The 23,911-nt window shown below is 44.6% G+C and overlaps 1 protein-coding gene across 4 annotated transcripts in view; it reads left to right on the top strand.

Annotated features, from left to right (window-relative positions):
• Window positions 1-5,347: 5,347 nt before the first annotated feature.
• CD58 (CD58 molecule) overlaps window positions 5,348-23,911 on the top strand; it is an 84,776-nt gene continuing 66,212 nt past the window's right edge. For all 4 annotated transcript variants that reach the window (XM_075854736.1, XM_075854735.1, XM_075854734.1 and 1 more), the window contains exons 1-2: window positions 5,348-5,515; window positions 15,201-15,485. In XM_075854736.1, coding sequence (XP_075710851.1) covers window positions 5,452-5,515; window positions 15,201-15,485 — 349 coding nt within the window. In that variant the 5' untranslated portion in view covers window positions 5,348-5,451. The remainder of the gene's footprint in view (window positions 5,516-15,200; window positions 15,486-23,911) is intronic.

Raw genomic sequence — 23,911 nt, 5'->3', positions numbered from 1 at the left:
TCCGGGGTATGAGGACAGTATATAGTGTATATATAATACATCCGGGGTATGAGGACAGTATATAGTGTGTATATGTAATATATCCGGGGTATGTGGACAGTATATAGTGTATATATAATATATCCGGGGTATGAGGACAGTATATAGTGTATATATAATATATCCGGGGTATGAGGACAGTATATAGTGTATATATAATACATCCGGGGTATGAGGACAGTATATAGTGTATATATAATATATCCGGGGTATGATGACAGTATATAGTGTATATATAATATATCCGGGGTATGAGGGCAGTATATAGTGTATATATAATATATCCGGGGTATGATGACAGTATATAGTGTATATATAATATATCCGGGGTATGAGGGCAGTATATAGTGTATATATAATATATCCGGGGTATGAGGACAGTATATAGTGTATATATAATATATCCGGGGTATGATGACAGTATATAGTGTATATATAATATATCCGGGGTATGAGGACAGTATATAGTGTATATGTAATATATCCGGGGTATGATGACAGTATATAGTGTATATATAATATATCCGGGGTATGAGGGCAGTATATAGTGTATATATAATACATCCGGGGTATGAGGACAGTATATAGTGTATATATAATATATCCGGGGTATGAGGGCAGTATATAGTGTATATATAATACATCCGGGGTATGATGACAGTATATAGTGTATATATAATATATCCGGGGTATGAGGACAGTATATAGTGTATATGTAATATATCCGGGGTATGATGACAGTATATAGTGTATATGTAATATATCCGGGGTATGAGGACAGTATATAGTGTATATATAATACATCCGGGGTATGAGGACAGTATATAGTGTATATATAATACATCCGGGGTATGAGGACAGTATATAGTGTATATATAATATATCCGGGGTATGAGGGCAGTATATAGTGTATATATAATATATCCGGGGTATGAGGGCAGTATATAGTGTATATATAATATATCCGGGGTATGAGGACTGTATATAGTGTATATAAAATACATCCGGGGTATGAGGACAGTATATAGTGTATATGTAATATATCCGGGGTATGATGACAGTATATAGTGTATATATAATACATCCGGGGTATGAGGACAGTATATAGTGTCTATATAATATATCCGGGGTATGAGGGCAGTATATAGTGTATATATAATATATCCGGGGTATGAGGACAGTATATAGTGTATATATAATATATCCGGGGTATGAGGACAGTATATAGTGTATATATAATATATCCGGGGTATGAGGACAGTATATAGTGTATATATAATACATCCGGGGTATGAGGACAGTATATAGTGTATATATAATATATCCGGGGTATGAGGGCAGTATATAGTGTATATATAATATATCCGGGGTATGATGACAGTATATAGTGTATATATAATACATCCGGGGTATGATGACAGTATATAGTGTGTATATATAATATATCCGGGGTATGAGGACAGTATATAGTGTATATGTAATATATCCGGGGTATGATGACAGTATATAGTGTATATATAATATATCCGGGGTATGAGGACAGTATATAGTGTATATATAATATATCCGGGGTATGAGGACAGTATATAGTGTGTATATAATATATCCGGGGTATGAGGACAGTATATTGTGTATATATTATATATCCGGGGTATGAGGACAGTATATAGTGTATATATAATACATCCGGGGTATGAGGACAGTATATAGTGTATATATAATATATCCGGGGTATGAGGACAGTATATAGTGTATATAATATATCCGGGGTATGATGACAGTATATAGTGTATATATTATATATCCGGGGTATGAGGGCAGTATATAGTGTATATATAATACATCCGGGGTATGAGGACAGTATATAGTGTATATATAATATATCCGGGGTATGAGGACAGTATATAGTGTATATAATATATCCGGGGTATGAGGGCAGTATATAGTGTGTATATATAATACATCCAGGGTATGAGGACAGTATATAGTGTATATATAATATATCCGGGGTATGAGGGCAGTATATAGTGTGTATATATAATACATCCAGGGTATGAGGACAGTATATAGTGTATATATAATATATCCGGGGTATGATGACAGTATATAGTGTATATATTATATATCCGAGGTATGAGGGCAGTATATAGTGTATATATAATATATCCGGGGTATGATGACAGTATATAGTGTATATAATATATCCGGGGTATGATGACAGTATATAGTGTATATGTAATACATCCGGGGTATGAGGACAGTATATAGTGTATATGTAATATATCCGGGGTATGATGACAGTATATAGTGTATATGTAATATATCCGGGGTATGATGACAGTATATAGTGTATATATTATATATCCGGGGTATGAGGACAGTATATAGTGTATATATAATACATCCGGGGTATGAGGACAGTATATAGTGTATATATAATATATCCGGGGTATGAGGACAGTATATAGTGTATATAATATATCCGGGGTATGATGACAGTATATAGTGTATATATAATACATCCGGGGTATGAGGACAGTATATAGTGTATATATAATATATCCGGGGTATGAGGACAGTATATAGTGTATATATAATATATCCGGGGTATGAGGACAGTATATAGTGTATATATAATATATCCGGGGTATGAGGACAGTATATAGTGTATATATAATACATCCGGGGTATGAGGACAGTATATAGTGTATATATAATATATCCGGGGTATGAGGACAGTATATAGTGTATATATAATATATCCGGGGTATGAGGACAGTATATAGTGTATATATAATATATCCGGGGTATGAGGACAGTATATAGTGTATATATAATATATCCGGGGTATGATGACAGTATATAGTGTATATATAATACATCCGGGGTATGAGGACAGTATATAGTGTATATATTATATATCCGGGGTATGAGGGCAGTATATAGTGTATATATAATACATCCGGGGTATGAGAACAGTATATAGTGTGTATATATAATATATCCGGGGTATGAGGACAGTATATAGTGTGTATATAATACATCCGGGGTATGATGACAGTATATAGTGTATATGTAATATATCCGGGGTATGATGACAGTATATAGTGTATATATTATATATCCGGGGTATGAGGACAGTATATAGTGTATATATAATACATCCGGGGTATGAGGACAGTATATAGTGTATATATAATATATCCGGGGTATGAGGACAGTATATAGTGTATATAATATATCCGGGGTATGATGACAGTATATAGTGTATATATTATATATCCGGGGTATGAGGGCAGTATATAGTGTATATATAATATATACGGGGTATGAGGACAGTATATAGTGTGTATATATAATATATCCGGGGTATGAGGACAGTATATAGTGTGTATATAATACATCCGGGGTATGATGACAGTATATAGTGTGTATATATAATATATCCGGGGTATGAGGACAGTATATAGTGTATATGTAATATATCCGGGGTATGATGACAGTATATAGTGTATATATTATATATCTGGGGTATGAGGGCAGTATATAGTGTATATATAATATATCCGGGGTATGAGGGCAGTATATAGTGTATATATAATATATCCGGGGTATGAGGGCAGTATATAGTGTATATATTATATATCCGGGGTATGAGGGCAGTATATAGTGTATATATAATATATCCGGGGTATGAGGGCAGTATATAGTGTATATATTATATATCCGGGGTATGAGGGCAGTATATAGTGTATATATTATATATCCGGGGTATGAGGGCAGTATATAGTGTATATATATAATACATCCGGGGTATGATGACAGTATATAGTGTATATATAATATATCCGGGGTATGAGGACAGTATATAGTGTATATATAATATATCCGGGGTATGAGGGCAGTATATAGTGTATATATAATATATCCGGGGTATGAGGACAGTATATAGTGTATATATAATATATCCGGGGTATGAGGACAGTATATAGTGTGTATATATAATATATCCGTGGTCAGTATATAGTGTATATATAATACATCCGGGGTATGAGGACAGTATATAGTGTGTATATATAATATATCCGGGGTATGAGGGCAGTATATAGTGTATATATAATATATCCGGGGTATGAGAACAGTATATAGTGTGTATATATAACACATCCGGGGTATGGTGACAGTATATAGTGTGTATATATAATATATCCGGGGTATGAGGACAGTATATAGTGTGTATATATAATATATCCGGGGTATGAGGACAGTATATAGTGTGTATATGTAATACATCCGGGGTATGAGGACAGTATATAGTGTATATATAATATATCCGGGGTATGAGGACAGTATATAGTGTGTATATATAATATATCCGTGGTCAGTATATAGTGTATATATAATACATCCGGGGTATGAGGGCAGTATATAGTGTATATATAATATATCCGGGGTATGAGGGCAGTATATAGTGTATATATAATATATCCGGGGTATGAGGACAGTATATAGTGTGTATATGTAATATATCCGGGGTATGAGGACAGTATATAGTGTGTATATATAATATATCCGTGGTCAGTATATAGTGTATATATAATATATCCGGGGTATGAGGGCAGTATATAGTGTATATATAATATATCCGGGGTATGAGGGCAGTATATAGTGTATATATAATATATCCGGGGTATGAGGACAGTATATAGTGTGTATATGTAATATATCCGGGGTATGAGGACAGTATATAGTGTATATGTAATATATCCGGGGTATGAGGGCAGTATATAGTGTATATATAATATATCCGGGGTATGAGGGCAGTATATAGTGTATATATAATATATCCGGGGTATGAGGGCAGTATATAGTGTATATATATAATACATCCGGGGTATGAGGGCAGTATATAGTGTATATATAATATATCCGGGGTATGAGGGCAGTATATAGTGTATATATAATATATCCGGGGTATGAGGACAGTATATAGTGTATATATAATACATCCGGGGTATGAGGACAGTATATAGTGTATATATATAATACATCCGGGGTATGAGGGCAGTATATAGTGTATATATAATATATCCGGGGTATGATGACAGTATATAGTGTATATATAATATATCCGGGGTATGAGGACAGTATATAGTGTATATATAATACATCCGGGGTATGAGGACAGTATATAGTGTATATATATAATACATCCGGGGTATGAGGGCAGTATATAGTGTATATATAATATATCCGGGGTATGAGGGCAGTATATAGTGTATATATAATATATCCGGGGTATGAGGACAGGACGTTTTAGTTTCACTTTCTGTTCCGCTCCTTCCTTCTCCTCTGGTCTGCGGGTTCCCGGTCTCTGCGGTTTTCTCTTCTGCCCCGGGAGCCGGTGACATCATGCGGATGATGGCGTCCGGGGTCGCGCTCCTGCTGTTGCTCGGTGTCTTCTCCATGTGCCGGGGTGAGTGATGGAGAACAACGGGGAATATGCGGCGACCGCACCCAGAACCGTGTCCGGAGCCTCTATACTAACACCTCGTATACATATATCATATTACCAGGGCCGGACTGCGGTGTATGTAGCGGGCTGCCGCCGTCGCCTCCCTCCTTCTCCCCGGCGGCAGCCCCTGACATATTGCCCCTCCACGGGCGGCACACGGGCCACTTCTTATAGTGCGCAGCCTGTCAGTGAGAGCCATGCTGATTGGCTGGGCTGTACAGCCTGTGCGCTGCTATGGGGGGGGGGACTCACCTGTTCAAACCTCCCGGCCCCGTCATGTCACGTGTTGTGTCCCGCGCTCCGCAGGTATCAGCGCGCCGGCAGGTATCTAGCTGCCCCTACACAGTATAATGCACCCATAGCTGCCCCTACACAGTATAATGCACCCATAGCTGCCCCTACACAGTATAATGCCCTCTAGCTGCCCCTACACAGTATAATGCACCCATAGCTGCCCCTACACAGTATAATGCCCTCTAGCTGCCCCTACACAGTATAATGCACCCATAGCTGCCCCTACACAGTATAATGCCCTCTAGCTGCCCCTACACAGTATAATGCACCCATAGCTGCCCCTACACAGTATAATGCCAAATAGCTGCCCCTACACAGTATAATGCCCTCTAGCTGCCCCTACACAGTATAATGCACCCATAGCTGCCCCTACACAGTATAATGCCCTCTAGCTGCCCCTACACAGTATAATGCACCCATAGCTGCCCCTACACAGTCTAATGCCCTCTAGCTGCCCCTACACAGTATAATGCACCCATAGCTGCCCCTACACAGTATAATGCCCTCTAGCTGCCCCTACACAGTATAATGCACCCATAGCTGCCCCTACACAGTATAATGCCCTCTAGCTGCCCCTACACAGTATAATGCCCTCTAGCTGCCCCTACACAGTATAATGCCCCCATAGCTGCCCCCACACAGTATAATGCCCTCATAGCTGCCTCCACACAGTATAATGCCCCCACAGCTACCCTCCACACAGTATAATGCCAAATAGCTGCCCCCACACAGTATAATGCCCCCACAGCTGCCCCCACACAGTATAATGTCCCCATAGCTGCCCCCACACAGTATAATGTCCCCATAGCTGCCTCCACAGTATAATGCCCCCATAGCTGCCTGCACACAGTATAATGCCCCCCATAACTGCCCTCCACACAGTATACTGCCCCCATAGCTGCCCCCACACAGTATAATGCCCCCACAGCTGCCCCCACACAGTATAATGTCCCCATAGCTGCCCCCACACAGTATAATGTCCCCATAGCTGCCTCCACAGTATAATGCCCCCATAGCTGCCTCCACACAGTATAATGTCCCCATAACTGCCTCCACACAGTATAATGCCCTCATAGCTGCCTCCACACAGTATAATGCCAAATAGCTGCCCCCACACAGTATAATGCCCTCATAGCTTCCCCCACACAGTATAATGCCAAATAGCTGCCACTACACAGTATAATGCCAAATAGCTGCCCCTACACAGTATAATGCCCTCATAGCTGCCTCCACACAGTATAATGCCAAATAGCTGCCACTACACAGTATAATGCCCTCATAGCTGCCTCCACACAGTATAATGCCCTCATAGCTGCCTCCACACAGTATAATGCCAAATAGCTGCCCCCACACAGTATAATGCCCTCATAGCTGCCTCCACACAGTATAATGCCAAATAGCTGCCCCCACACAGTATAATGCCAAATAGCTGCCCCCACACAGTATAATGCCAAATAGCTGCCCCTACACAGTATAATGCCCTCTAGCTGCCCCTACACAGTATAATGCCAAATAGCTGCCCCCACACAGTATAATGCCCTCTAGCTGCCCCTACACAGTATAATGCCAAATAGCTGCCCCCACACAGTATAATGCACCCATAGCTGCCTCCACACAGTATAATGCCAAATAGCTGCCCTACACAGTATAATGCCCTCTAGCTGCCCCTACACAGTATAATGCCAAATAGCTGCCCCTACACAGTATAATGCCCTCTAGCTGCCCCTACACAGTATAATGCCCTCTAGCTGCCCCTACACAGTATAATGCACCCATAGCTGCCCCCACACAGTATAATGCACCCATAGCTGCCCCCACACAGTATAATGCACCCATAGCTGCCCCCACACAGTATAATGCCCTCTAGCTGCCCCTACACAGTATAATGCCAAATAGCTGCCCCCACACAGTATAATGCCCTCTAGCTGCCCCTACACAGTATAATGCCCCCATAGCTGCCCCTACACAGTATAATGCCCTCTAGCTGCCCCTACACAGTATAATGCCAAATAGCTGCCCCTACACAGTATAATGCCCTCTAGCTGCCCCTACACAGTATAATGCCCTCTAGCTGCCCCTACACAGTATAATGCCTTCTAGCTGCCACCATACAGTATAATGCCCTCTAGCTGCCTCCATGCAGTAAAATGCCCCCATACAGTATAATGCACCCATAGCTGCCACCATACAGTATAATGCCCTCTAGCTGCCACCATACAGTATAATGCCCTATAGCTGCCCCCACACAGTATAATGCACCCATAGCTGCCCCCACACAGTATAATGCCCTCTAGCTGCCCCTACACAGTATAATGCCAAATAGCTGCCCCTACACAGTATAATGCCCTCTAGCTGCCCCTACACAGTATAATGCACCCATAGCTGCCCCCACACCGTATAATGCCCTCTAGCTGCCCCTACACAGTATAATGCACCCATAGCTGCCCCCACACCGTATAATGCCCTCTAGCTGCCCCTACACAGTATAATGCCCCCATAGCTGCCCCCACACAGTATAATGCACCCATAGCTGCCCCCACACAGTATAATGCCCTCTAGCTGCCCCTACACAGTATAATGCCCTCTAGCTGCCCCTACACAGTATAATGCCCTCTAGCTGCCCCAACACAGTATAATGCCCTCTAGCTGCCACTACACAGTATAATGCCCTCTAGCTGCCCCCACACAGTATAATGCCCTTTAGCTGCCACCATACAGTATAATGCCCTTTAGCTGCCACCATACAGTATAATGCCCTCTAGCTGCCTCCATGCAGTAAAATGCCCCCATACAGTATAATGCACCCATAGCTGCCACCATACAGTATAATGCACCCATAGCTGCCACCATACAGTATAATGCCCTTTAGCTGCCACCATACAGTATAATGCCCTTTAGCTGCCACCATACAGTATAATGCCCTCTAGCTGCCTCCATGCAGTAAAATGCCCCCATACAGTATAATGCACCCATAGCTGCCACCATACAGTATAATGCACCCATAGCTGCCACCATACAGTATAATGCCCTCTAGCTGCCACCATACAGTATAATGCCCTCTAGCTGCCACCATACAGTATAATGCCCTCTAGCTGCCACCATACAGTATAATGCCCCATAGCTGCTCCATGCAGTAAAATGCCCACACAGATGCCCCCATACAGTATAATGCACCCATAGCTGCCCCATACAGCTTATAGCCCCCTAAAGCATAATGTCCCCATAGCTGCCCTATACAATATTGTGCCCCTAGTGCCAGTACCCATATATAAAGTGCCAGTGCCTTCTCAATAGTACCACAGTGCCCATGTAGAGTGTCCCTATATAGTGCCACAGTTTCCATGTTGTTAGTGCCACCTGCTGTAGATAGAGCTACTCCCGTCCTGTAGATAGTACCATTGGGACTCCCTCTAGGAGCGGAGTCCCCAGCCAGGGCATAAGCTGGGGATTCCGCTCCTAGAGGAAAGCCCTGGGGTCACTGTCCATATATGGACAGTGCCATCAGTGGCTATTCCTTGAGCGAATCCCCGTTGCGGACTCTGGCCGGGGATTCCACTCCAGGAGGAGCCACTGACGTCAATATCCATATATGGACAGCGACCTCAGGGCTTTCTCTAGGAGGGGAATCCCCGGCCAGATCATCGGCAACCCTTCAAAAGATTGAGATCCAGTTTCCCAAATGGTGCTGTAAAAAACGACAACTCGTCCCGAACAAAAAACCATCCTTCGTAGGGCTATATCAACGGAGGGATAAAACCGTTCTGGCTTTTGGAAAGTCGGGCGGAAAAAGTGAAAAAGAAAATCCCAAAAATGGCTGCACCCTGAAAGGGTTAAACGAGCAGGGTTTGTTTTTGCATTGATGCTTTCCAGGAGCCATAACTTTTTTTTCTTTTTCCATCAGTGTAGCCATATGGGGGCTTGTTTTTTTTGCGGGACAAGGTGTCCTTTAAATCCCTGCTATTTTTGGGTCATGGGACTTATTGATTAACTTTTATTACGTTTTTCTGGGGGGAATGAAAAAAACAACAATTTTTGCCCTTTTTTGTGTGTTTTTTTTCTACGCTGTTCACCATGCAGTTTAATGAATGTGTTAACTTTTTTTGGGGGTTGTTACGATCACGGTGATACCGGGTATCTGTACTTTAAAAAACTTTTACACTAAAAAAAACACTTTTTATGGGAAAAATGTTTTTCTTTTATTTTTACTGTTCCCTTTTAAAAAATTTTCATCTTTTTATTTACCGGTCTTGACGATGCGATCTTCTGATCGCGGGTGTAATGCTTTGGTATACTCAGTATATTGCCGGTCAGTGCAATCTATTGGGATATGCCTCTGGCACGACTTATATAGCCAGGGCAGGCCTGGGTACCTTTGTTAGGCCCCCGGCTGCAATGGCAACCTATCAGCGGCCGGCGATCTGGTTTGGAGGCTGCCGATCGGTGACAGAAGGAGCTGCCTCCCTGTGTCAAAACATTCAAATGCTGCGGTCGCTATTTACTGCGGCATTTAAGAAGTTATAATGGGTGAGATTGGGGGTTTGGATGATTGTGCGGGCGCCGCTTCTGTGCCCACGCGATCACATCACATACATGTCACAATGAAAGAGACCCTTCCCATGACGTACATTTACATGAGAATGCGGGAAGTGGTTAACAACTGTCAGTACGGCATTTTACAGCGCCAGAGGTAATTAATGGGGGCTCTCAACTCATTTTTTGAGAAAAGGGGTTATCCGGTACTTGAAGATGAACGACGTGACCTTAGGATCGGCCGTTATTAATGATCGGTGGGGGTCTGAGTCTTAGCAGTCCCGACGATCAGCTGTTTGAATGGGCCGCGGTGTCCCCTTTATGGTTTCCAGCTTTGTACTTTTAGAAGCAGCTGTGCTGGGTATTACGTCTCAGAGCAGCTAATACCCGGCACAGTCGTGACTTTATCATCTATAGTAACACTGCACTCACCGCATCCTCTCATAACCTACGAGCACATTTCACATTCACCACGCCAGCAAGTGGGACTGTGTGCTTTCAAATGCCAGGGCCGAATTTCAGTCCCAATCCGGCCCTGCATATTACTGTACATATATATCATATAGCCCTCCTATACTGTACCTATATAGCATATACCCCTCCTATACTGTACATGTATAGCATATACCCCTCCTATACTGTACCTATATAGCATATACCCCTCCTATACTGTACATATATAGCATATACCCCTCCTATACTGTGCATATATAGCATATATCCCTCCAATACTGTACACATATAGCATATACCCCTCCTATACTGTACATATATAGCATATACCCCTCCTATACTGTACCTATATAACATATACCCCTCCTATACTGTACATATATAGCATATACCCCTCCTATACTGTACATATATAGCATATACCCCTCCTATACTGTAGCTATATAGCATATACCCCTCCTATACTGTACCTATATAGCATATACCCCTCCTATACCGTACCTGTATAGCATATACCCCTCCTATACTGTACCTATATAGCATATACCCCTCCTATACTGTACCTATATAGCATATACCCCTCCTATACTGTACATATATAGCATATACCCCTCCTATACTATACATATATAGCATATACCACTCCTATACTATACATATATAGCATATACCCCTCCTATACTGTACATATATAGCATATACCCCTCCTATACTGTACATGTATAGCATATACCCCTCCTATACTGTACATATATTATATAACCCACATATACTGTACATATATCATATACCCCTCCTATACTGTACATATATAACATATACCCCTCCTATACTGTACCTATATAGCATATACCCCTCCTATACTGTACCTATATAGCATATACCCCTCCTATACTGTACATGTATAGCATATACCCCTCCTATACTGTACATGTATAGCATATACCCCTCCTATACTGTACATGTATAGCATATACCCCTCCTATACTGTACATGTATAGCATATACCCCTCCTATACTGTACATGTATAGCATATACCCCTCCTATACTGTACATGTATAGCAAATACCCCTCCTATACTGTACATGTATATCATATACCCTCCTATACTGTACATATATCATATACCCTCCTATACTGTACATATATAACATATACCCCTCATATACTGTACATATATAGCATATACCCCTCCTATACTGTACATATATAGCATATATCCCTCCTATACTGTACATATATAGCATATACCCCTCCTATACTGTACATATATAGCATATACCCCTCCTATACTGTACATATATAGCATATACCCCTCGTATACTGTACATATATAGCATATACACCTCCTATACTGTACATATATAGCATATACGCCTCCTATACTGTACATATATAGCATATACCCCTCCTATACTGTAGCTATATAGCATATACCCCTCCTATACTGTACATGTATAGCATATACCCCTCCTATACTGTACATATATAGCATATACCCCTCCTATACTGTACATATATAGCATATACCCCTCCTATACTGTACATATATAGCATGTACCCGTCCTATACTGTACATATATAGCATATACCCCTCCTATACTGTAGCTATATAGCATATACCCCTCTTATACTGTACATATATAGCATATACCCCCTATACTGTACATATATAGCATATACCCCTCCTATACTGTACATATATAGCATATACCCCTCCTATACTGTACATATATAGCATATACCCCTCCTATACTGTACATGCATAGCATATACCCCTCCTATACTGTACATGCATAGCATATACCCCTCCTATACTGTACATGTATAGCATATACCCCTCCTATACTGTACATGTATAGCATATACCCCTCCTATACTGTACATGTATAGCAAATACCCCTCCTATACTGTACATGTATAGCATATACCCCTCCTATACTGTACATGCATAGCATATACCCCTCCTATACTGTACATGCATAGCAAATACCCCTCCTATACTGTACATATATTATATAACCCACATATATATCATATACCCCACATATACTGTACATATATATCATATACCCCTCCTATACTGTACATATATTATATAACCCACATATATATCATATACCCCACATATACTTTACATATATATCATATACTCCTCCTATACTGTAAATATATAGCATATACTCCTCCTATACTGTAAATATATAGCATATACCCATCCTATGCTGTAAATATATAGCATATACCCATCCTATGCTGTAAATATATAGTATATACCCCTCCTATTCTGTACATATATCATACACCCCTCCTATACTGTACATATATAATACACCCCTCCTATACTGTACATATAGAGCATATACCCCTCCTATGCTGTAAATATATAGCATATACCCATCCTATGCTGTAAATATATAGTATATACCCCTCCTATTCTGTACATATATAGCATATACCCCTCCCATGCTGTACATATAGCATATACCCCTCCTATACTGTACATATATATATATATATATATATATATATAATATACTCCTACTATACATATATATCATATACTACTGTACATATATATATGCCTCCTATGTTTTACATGTGTGTATATATAATATACCCCTCCCATACTATACATATATAAATCATATAATACTTTACTGTACATATATTTATCATATACACCTATACTGTACACAGTGACTCCACCAGCAGAATAGTGAGTACAGCTCTGGAGTTTGTATTATTGTGACTGCAGCTCTGGAGTATAATACAGGATGTAACTCAGGATCAGTACAGAATAAGTCATGTAATGTATGTACACAGTGACTCCACCAGCAGAATAGTGAGTGCAGCTCTGGAGTATAATACAGGATGTAACTCAGGATAAGTAATGTATGTACACAGTGACTCCACCAGCAGAATAGTGAGTGCAGCTCTGGAGTATAATACAGGATGTAACTCAGGATCAGTACAGGATAAGTAATGTAATGTATGTACACAGTGACTCCACCAGCAGAATAGTGAGTGCAGCTCTGGAGTATAATACAGGATGTAACACAGCATCAGTACAGGATAAGTAATGTAATGTATATACACAGTGACTCCACCAGCAGAATAGGGAGTGCAGCTCTGGAGTATAATACAGGATATAACTCAGGATCAGTACAGGATAAGTAATATAATGTATGTACACAGTCACTCGACCAGCAGAATAGTGAGTGCAGCTCTGGAGTATAATACAGGATGTAACTCAGGATCAGTACAGGATAAGTAATGTAATGTATGTACACAGTGACACCACCAGCAGAATAGTGAGTGCAGCTCTGGAGTATAATACAGGATGTAACTCAGGATCAGTACAGGATAAGTAATGTAATGTATGTACACAGTGACTCCACCAGCAGAATAGTGAGTGCAGCTCTGGAGTATAATACAGGATATAACTCAGGATCAGTACAGGATAAGTAATGTAATGTATGTACACAGTGACTGCACCAGCAGAATAGTGAGTGCAGCTCTGGAGTATAATACAGGATGTAACTCAGGATCAGTACAGGATAAGTAATGTAATGTATGTACACAGTGACTCCACCAGCAGAATAGTGAGTGCAGCTCTGGAGTATAATACAGGATGTAACTCAGGATCAGTACAGGATAAGTAATGTAATGTATGTACACAGTGACTCCACCAGCAGAATAGGGAGTGCAGCTCTGGAGTATAATACAGGATGTAACTCAGGATCAGTACAGGATAAGTAATGTAATGTATGTACACAGTGACTCCACCAGCAGAATAGTGAGTACAGCTCTGGAGTATAATACAGGATGTAACTCAGGATCAGTACAGGATAAGTAATGTAATGTATGTACACAGTGACTCCACCAGCAGAATAGTGAGTGCAGCTCTGGAGTATAATACAGGATATAACTCAGGATCAGTACAGGATAAGTAATGTAATGTATGTACACAGTGACTCCACCAGCAGAATAGTGAGTGCAGCTCTGGAGTATAATACAGGATATAACTCAGGATCAGTACAGGATAAGTAATGTAATGTATGTACACAGTGACACCACCAGCAGAATAGTGAGTGCAGCTCTGGAGTATAATACAGGATATAACTCCGGATCAGTACAGGATAAGTAATGTAATGTATGTACACAGTGACTCCACCAGCAGAATAGGGAGTGCAGCTCTGGAGTATAATACAGGATGTAACTCAGGATCAGTACAGGATAAGTAATATAATGTGTTTGCATTCAGCATTTAGTTTGGGGTCACTGATTCTCACTCATCACATATCCGGTTGTTCCATTTTTGTTGATCTTTTTTTCATTATATTCTGTGATTCTCTTTATTTGCAGGTGAGGAGCAGTTTAAGATACTCACTGGCAGCAATGTGACATTTAAAGTTCCGACAAATGTCTCCTACTCGGAGATCAACTGGTTGAAGAATAGCAATAAGATTGTGGATCTGCTGCAGGGGCTTCCGCCGCACTTCTATACTCTGAAGAACAGGGTTATTGCAAGTTTCAATGACGGAACGTTCACCCTCATGAATGTGTCTCCAGACGACGGCGGACAATACAGAGCGGATGTTGTGGTCGGGGGTTTTGTGTTAGACAGATATTTCAGTCTGCAAGTGTACGGTGAGTGCGGGGCTGAGGCTCATTACATGTGATGAGAGAAGGAGGGATGACCATGAAAAGTCATTGCCAGAAGAAGGTTGCGGTTACTAAACTGTTCGGTTTATGACCTTATACTTGTCTTACTAGTGATATTAGTGGGGGAGGTTGTGGGGGTCATATCTTCTCCTGAAGTAAATGTAGTCAATGTGGCGCCTGCTAACGTTGCGTTCTCCAGAGTTGGCGCCATTCTTCTGCACCTGTTCTCTACTTTGGCTGATACAGGGAAGTTCTGAGAGGAGCCCCCGCTGACGTCTGGGTGGTCTAGCGGGTCATGTGGATGGGGTCTGAGGGGACAACCGCTATATTAACAATGGTCACTTCATTACTGGCCATAATCCAGAGTAGTTGAGTGTTCGCTAAGGAAAAGGGGGTGACGGCTGACGTCCGGGGTTTACCTATAGCATATTTACCTGACAATAAAATAAACTTTAACAGAGCAAAGGTAAAAGAGCAAACAGGAGCAGCGCACTTCAGGCAATCTGACCACGCGGCCACCACGCGGCCACCACCCCACCACGTGGCGACAAGAAAGTGACTGACTCGTTACTAGTGGGAACGGTCACCTTCCTGAGAACACTCTGGCGGGATATTGCTTGTACAGCAAAATCCCGCCAGCCGGGCTCGCTCTTCACCAGCTCGTTATTCCCCCAGAAGACCTCAAGGCCCCCCGGGTGAACAAAGCTGAAGTCGAACTCGGCCGTACCATAAGGATGTATCAAGGCAATATTTTATTCCCGTTTTTATTTTGGGTGTGCGCAGTTTTGTACATGTGCCTTTATTTCCTCGCTCCTAGTTTGCATATTTTCTATGCAGCACCCCATATAGATTTCATTCATACATAGTGGTGCCCATACGTACCCATCTTTTTCAAGGCAAAGATGTCACTTGCCTTGGAGCCCATCTCCAGCAGCAGCTCCACCACCCTCTTTCTAGGAGGGCACGCATTATTGCCACGCCACCGGAGACGGACCACATTCCTCCTGGAAGCGGCCGGCCCTGGTGTTGGAGCGACCGCTGATCTCCCCTTCTCTCTCGGAAGGCATCCAGACTGTACCTCTCTATCCAAGAGGATAGGTCTCGCTGCACACCCCCTACAGCTAGTCTGCTTCCCTTCCCTTAAGACCTCCAGGAGATGCTGTACAAGTTACCGTCCCTGGGGCCAGAGGATGAAGATGGGTGAGCCGGTGGTCCCCCCCCCCCTTACTACCTATGCATAAGATTTGCTGGGAGTAGTAGTGGAGGGAGCACTCGGCCCCTCTGCACTCTTGGTTGGCGCCTTAACATTTTTAGACACACATACCACATTTTTTACCACATTTTCATACATCACAGTTGTATTAAGTTTTTTTGGTCAGTTCAGGCTCCACATTATTATTTTTTCTTTCACTTTTTTTCCTCCTCCACTTTCCACCTCTGCATCATTGGGAGGGACCGCCAGATATTATAGACGGTACCTCCACGCTACCCTCTGTTTCATTGGTGTCCATGGCAACCAGGGGGAGGCGGGAGACACTTCTCACACAGCCCACTTAGGGGGCATTTTTAATTAGTTCCACGTTTCCGATGCTGACAATGCCTTGCGGCAGTGCCAGAATCGGGCCCTTAGATTCTTCGTATCAGACGCAGATACTGGCCTGGGCTGCGGCGTCCAAACCACTCTGCTTTCTCAGGGGGTGGGTTCCCACTGCTTCCTGATACCTATCAGCACCGCTTCTGTCTGGGGCGGTAGCTGACCTTCCGCCTACATCCAGTCAGCTACATCACGGGGATGCGCTGCTGACTTCTGGTCCGCCCTGTTCACCGGCCCCTGATATGCTACTGGCCGGCTTCAGGGGCTCGCCTTCTGTCAGCCTCGGGACCACTCCCCCAGACGCGATTGCACCAGTACCTCCCCCTTTGCAGGGAACGGCGTTCAGCTCAATTTTGCCTGGCCCCATGATTTTCTCCCAGCTTACCCGTTCCAGCCCCACTGCAGAGGCTGGAACTGGGGGGCTTGTGGGACCTGCACCCCCGAACCGAGACATTCTTTGGTCCGGAGTGCAGGGGAGACCCCAATTTGTGCAGGAGTCTCATCTGGGGCAAATTCTTTCTTTTTTCTTTTTTCTTTTTGCTGCTTTTATCATCCTCAGCTGGCAGCTCTGAGCCGAAGCAGAATCCCTCCATTGATATTGGGGATTCCAGCTCCCGGATCTAAGTCAGTAGACACGGGGGACGCTCGTCCTCGGACTCAGAGCTGCTCTCGGAAGACAAAGGCAGCCGCACATTGCTGGACTCCGCCGTCCTCCTCGCTCCTCCATCTTCCTCCTCGCTGTCGGTGTCCCTCGGGACCTCTCAATTGCTGTCCTCCCTCAGAGGGGGCCCGTTAGACGACATCTCTCCAAAATGATAATTCTGGAGCTTCTCCCGAGAAGATGTTTTCCCCAGCAATTAACTCCGGGCGTCTTTCCGCCATCTCTTCTATATCCCACACCAACGTCCGCACTTGCAGCGAGTACCAGGCCCTCTTTGCCCCAGAGGACCTGGCCGCCTTCTTTGGGCCACTGCCAGCTCCCCCCAGTGGCGCTGCAGGGACTTACCCAGGTCACGGTACTCCTGGATGTGGGTCGCCAGACTGGAGCTAAACACCGTGACATCCTCTGCCGGCCTCCGTGATCCCCTCCCCAGGGTGTCCCCGCAGTTTTGTTGTGGACCCGATGGTGCTAAGCCCTCTCCGGGGGAAACTGACGCCATCTCCGGTCCAATCCCCGCAGCCCCTCTTGACGCCTCAGCCTTTGGGGGAGCCGGGAAAACATTGCTGCTGCGATGATTTTTTTTTCTCCCCTGAAGACGACTGTCTCTTGCCAGCCTGCTCCTGAGGGTGAAGGACTGAGGCTCCATCCAAAGATGAAGCCCTCTCCATGCCCAGGTACGATGTTACAAACCTGGGCTGATGGTATAATGAGAGTCCCTGGTCTGGGCCTGAAAGCTGGAGTCCCAGGAGCTGGACCACACACGTCCACACACACGTCCACACACACTACACTCCTCAGTGGTGCTGGAACTCTTTTATTTTATAGAAAAATATAAAACAAATCCACAAAATACATACAAAAACTAAAAACAACAATCTTAACTAAAAATACATTGCGGTATTTATATAACACCTGACCTGGCCCCACTTACTCCACTCATACAGCCACATTCACACCTCATCCAAAACAACAACTAGATTCTCAAAAAAAACAAAAACAACTACAGAACAAAACAATAGCAAAAAAGAACCTACTCCCACCCATGCCAACCAAAGTGCACAGAGACAATAACTATAAAACAAATAAACAACTAAGACCCCAAACAACAAAACACCTTCTTTTTTTTTATTTTATTTTGTTTTCCCTTCACCATAATAAATGTCACACACACACACACATCCTATCTTTCCCTATCCTTACATATCCTAAACTTCACCACCCCCAGCCGGCATCTTGCCTCATGTCCTCTCATGTCCGCGTAGTCCAGATGCTGGCCCCTACTACAACACCCAACACCCCAGCCCCATGTCCGCATAGTCCAGGGCTGGGGCTAGGCACACCCTCACCACAACCCCGGCCCTCCTCCCAACCTAACTATTAAAAACTGACCCTATTCTAACAATATACAAAATTATATACAATACATACATAACTATCACAACTTATCTTACAATACCATACAAATACGAAACCAAAACATTCCCGAAAGCACCAAGTTCGGTCGCTTGTAAACCCTCTTTCTGCCTTTACCCAAAACAAAACACTTCTTGTGCTTACCCAGCCCATCACCAGGGAGAGAAGGGAAAGGCCCCCCAGAGGCCAAACTCCACGTCCACCGCCTCACCCATCCCTATCGCTTGCCTTATCTCCTTACCCTATTACTAGCCCTTCTCCTGACCCTACTAAAAACTGACCCTATGCTGACCCTCACCTTTCCCTATTCCTAGCCCTATCGCTAATATTCTTTTGGTGCCTCAGTGGAACGCAGACCCCCACCTCCAGTTGAGCACCGGCGAAAAAACCCTCCCCTCCCCCTCATGGAGGCCGACACATTAAGGTACCCAAAAGGAAAAGTCCCTCCAAAGACGAGAGGCTTTGGATGCCCCCAATCTGTCAACCTCGGAAGAATGCACCTTCACCAGGTCACCCATGATATTGCTAACAACCTCATCCACTAGGAGGATTTTCTTCTGAGTAGAAACTAGGCTTCGTGTATTCCATGTAAAGTGCCTGACCACTATACTGACTAGAAACAAGGTGCAATGGTCCCTACCACCAAGGTCTCCGAACACTCCATAGGCCCACCCAGCATAGGAGAGGCTGGTTAGGCCTGGCCAACCAATGGAGGCTCCCACCCTTTTGTATACCTCTGTATTGAAAGGGCAATGAAGCAGGAAATGCTCCATGCTTTCCAGCACTCCGCCGCACTCCTCCCGGGGGCAATCCCGATCATCAGAGCTTCTGCACTTTAGATTGCCCCTCACATACAGTCTCCCATGGAAGCAACGCCAAGCCAGATCCCAAAACTTCTGGGGAATCCTCGCTGAATTTAAAAGTTTTAATCCCACCCCGAGGTCACTACTTGGGCAGTCTTTGAGCGCCAGGGGCTTCTGGAAGTGGGTCATCAGAACCCTGCTGTCAAGAAATTTTCCCGACATGGTCCTGATCTCCTGCACTCCCAGACCCCACCGGCGAACAATCTTCAGCGCCAGGGTGGCATAAGCCGGGAGATGTCCGTGAGGTGTACGCAGGTCTTTCACTTGCCCTCCTCTCTCCCATTCCTGGAAGAAAGGCAGAAACCACCCCCTGCAGGAGGATATCCATCAAGGAGCCCTCTCTTGCCAGAGGTTTGCCAGGTTGATCTTAACAAAGGTGTTTACTAGAAACACCTCCGGGTTAACCATATCTAACCCGCCTAGTCTCCTTGGTAGGTAAGTAACCTCCCTCTTGATTAGGTTAAGCCTGTTCCCCCATAACAGCTGGAAGAACAGGCAATAGACCCGAGTCCAGAGAGGTTCTGGCAAAATGCACACACTGACTAGGTAGAGCAACATGGGCAACAGGTAGGCCTTGGCCAGGTGAACTCTTTCCCTAAGGGTTAAGGACCAACCCTTCCATTGGCCGACCTTCTGGGAAACTAGATTCAGCCTACCCTCCCAGTTTTTCTTGGGATAATCACCCGGGCCAAATTCGACTCCTAAGATCTTAGCAGACCCCTGAGGCTCTGGAAGGGTGTCCGGGAGATCAAAACCAGGATCTCCCCCTCCCAGCCAGAGACTCTCGCACTTATCCTGGTTGATCTTGGACCCAGATGCCAACGAGTAACGTTCCACTTCCGACATCACCCACTCCGCCTCCCCTCTCGAGGAGACGAAAATAGAGATGTCGTCTGCGTACGCAACCACCCTCTGAGTGGCTTCCGGCCCTTCCAGGCCGGTCCTGACCCCCGCCAATGGCCCACGATCAATCCTTTTAAGAAAAGGATCAATTGCAAACACATATAGCAAAGGGCTCAAGGGACAACCCTGGTGGACACCAGACCCAACCTCAAAGGGGGTTCCAACCCAACCGTTCACCAGCGCAAAAGTCTCATCCCCAGTATATAAGGTCTGAAGCCAATTGACAAACCCCCCCGGTAGGCTGTACCTCAGAAGGACCGACCAGAGGTACTCGTGGTCCACCCAGTCAAAAGCCTTGGCCTGGTCCAAGGACAGGATGTACCCCTCCCACCGACCAGAATTTCCCTGCTCCACTGCCTCTCTGACACTGAGAACAGCACTAAACGTGCTGCGGCCTGGAACAGAGCAATGCTGGACCGGCGAAAGGAGCCGGGGTGCAAACTTCACCAGCCGATTAAACAGCACCTTTGCGAGAACCTTTCTGTCCGTATTGAGAAGCGCTATGGGACGCCAATTCTCAATACGGGTCGAGTCTTTACCCTTTGATAAAATCATCAAGGCCGACCTCCTCATTGACTTTGGCAAAGTACCCGAGGAAAGGCACTCATTAAAAACCGCGGTCAAGAGGGGAACAAGGGTTCCTTTAAAGGTCTTATAAAACTCGGATGTTAAGCCATCCGGACCTGGCGATTTTGTAACGGCAAGTCCGTCAATCGCCAGTCCCGCTTCCTCTTCCTTGATCGATTCTATCAAAACACCAAGAGCGGGGTCTACCCCTGGTTCAGGAATGGTTTCGGCCAGGAAAGCCAACATCTCATCTCTGCTTAGATCCTGCTTTCTCAAGAGGTGCGAATAGAAGGATCTGACAACCTCCAGGATCCCTGACTTGGATCTCTTCAGGGAGCCTGTACTATCAGCCAGTCCTGTAATGATGTTACGATTCACTGACCTTTTACAGTTCCGGTAGGGGTCGGGCGAGCAGTACCTCCCGAAATCCCTCTCAAGAACCAAAGATGCGTGCCTATCATACTGACACCTCTTAAGCAAAGCTTTCACCCCGGAGATTTCCTCATGGCTACCTCCGGTGGAGACTAGATGCTCGAGTTTCCTGCTCAGTTCCTGATATAGGCGGTACCTATTCAGGGACCGGAGGCACGAGAGCTGGCGGAAAAACTCTGCTACCCGTTTTTTGAAAATCTCCCACCACTCTGACTTCGTACCACTAAGATCCAACAAAGGTACCTGGCTCTGAAGAAAATCCTCAAAGGCCTGTCTTATCTCCGCTTCTTCCAAGAGAGTAGAATTCAGCCTCCATATACCTCTTCCCATCTGGAGGGACTCTGCAATGTTCAAAGAGAAAATAATCATACAGTGATCGGAGAACTCCACCTCAACAACGGACACTGGTGAAGAGATGGCTTCCTCCTTCAAAAAAAAAACCTGTCTATCCTAGACCTACAACTACCTCTACGATAGGTGAAACCCGAGTGGCCTGGGGTATGCCTGATGTGGATATCCACCAGACGAGCATCGCTAACTATGCTATTTAATGTCACACTATCATAAGCCAGTCTATCTCTGGAACCTCCTCTGTCTTGGAGTCTAATGACAGTATTAAAATCTCCTCCAAAGATGACTTGTCGACTTGTAAAAAGGAAAGGTTTAATTCTCATGAAGAGGCTTTTTCCACTCAGTATGGGTACCATAGATATTAATTAGTCGTAGTTCTTGCCCCCTCATGAGAACATCTAGCACCTCCCCATTTCTAACTCAATCATCCGTCGGCATGTTACCGTTGCGGTGAAAAGGACCGACACTCCGCTATAGGGCTCAGCCGCAAGAGACCAGTAGGAGGGCCCGCGTTGCCACTCCCTCCTAGATTTAACGACGTCTGCCAAAAGTGACAGCCTGGTCTCCTGCAAAAACAAAATGTCGGCTTCAACACGGCCAAGAAAATCAAAGGCTGCAAATCTAGCCGTATCAGACTTAATTCTGGCAACGTTAATCGATGCCAGCGTCAACGGTGCGGGTGCCACCATCTAAGATGATTGAGTTAGACGGCTTTCCTCTTTCCACTTCCTTATCTGAGGAAGACCCCTCGGAATTCCTCCCATTTGCTCTTTTTTTTTTTAAACAGAAGTCCATTTCTTCCAAATTTTTTCCCTTCCCTTCTTTATCCTCCGACTCCAGGACAACCTCCGCCCCCGAAGCCAGTGCACCTCGCAAGGGAGGAGGTTCAGCGTCCCTGGAGACCCCTACCTCGCCCTCCTCCTTGCCTTGAGGAGCTGGAATATCCATGAGGGCTTGGTAGCGGTTGGGGGAGAGACCCAGGGGGGTGCAGGTCCTGCCTGCCTTGGTCAGGGTAGAGCCAGATGTCCTTGGCACTTTGAAGTTCTTTCCCTGTGTCCCTTTTTCTTTAGGCTGAACCCCCTCCTCCTCACCAACACTTTCATAATGGGAGGACTGAGAGTCTTCAGCCACTCGCTCGCTCTGGATCCTCCTGATCTCCTCATTCAAATCGGCCTCCTCAAGGGCATCTGTTTCTGGGCCAGGGTCCAGGTCAGGGCCAGAGATCACCCCAGTTGCCTGGGCTTCTCTCTGCTCCCTTTCCTTTTGCCTTTTCTCCTGCCTTCGTTGATAGGAAGGGGGGGCTCTCTTAGCGTTCTTCACCTGCCCTTGGGCTCCTCCATCGCCACATGCCTCCTCACCTGCAGAAGCCACCCCACTTTCCTCTTCCACAGGTTTAGAGACAGTGTTGACCACGGAGCGTGGACACCGACTGAATGGGTGACCTAAGTCACTACACAGGTGGCACCTAATCTGGCCACACGGACGTTGCGGCTAGATGGCCTACCCCTCCGCAATGAGCGCACTTCTGCACAGTGCAGCCGGCGCTCAGGTGCGAAGGGTCGCCACACCGGTGACACAGCTTTGGTTGCCCCTGGTAGAAGACCAGGATTCGATCCCTCCCGAGAAA

This window comes from Rhinoderma darwinii, chromosome 2, assembly GCF_050947455.1.
Source record: "Rhinoderma darwinii isolate aRhiDar2 chromosome 2, aRhiDar2.hap1, whole genome shotgun sequence".
In the NCBI taxonomy this organism is placed as follows: Eukaryota; Metazoa; Chordata; class Amphibia; order Anura; family Rhinodermatidae; genus Rhinoderma; species Rhinoderma darwinii.
This window is presented reverse-complemented; position numbering and strand designations above follow the sequence as displayed.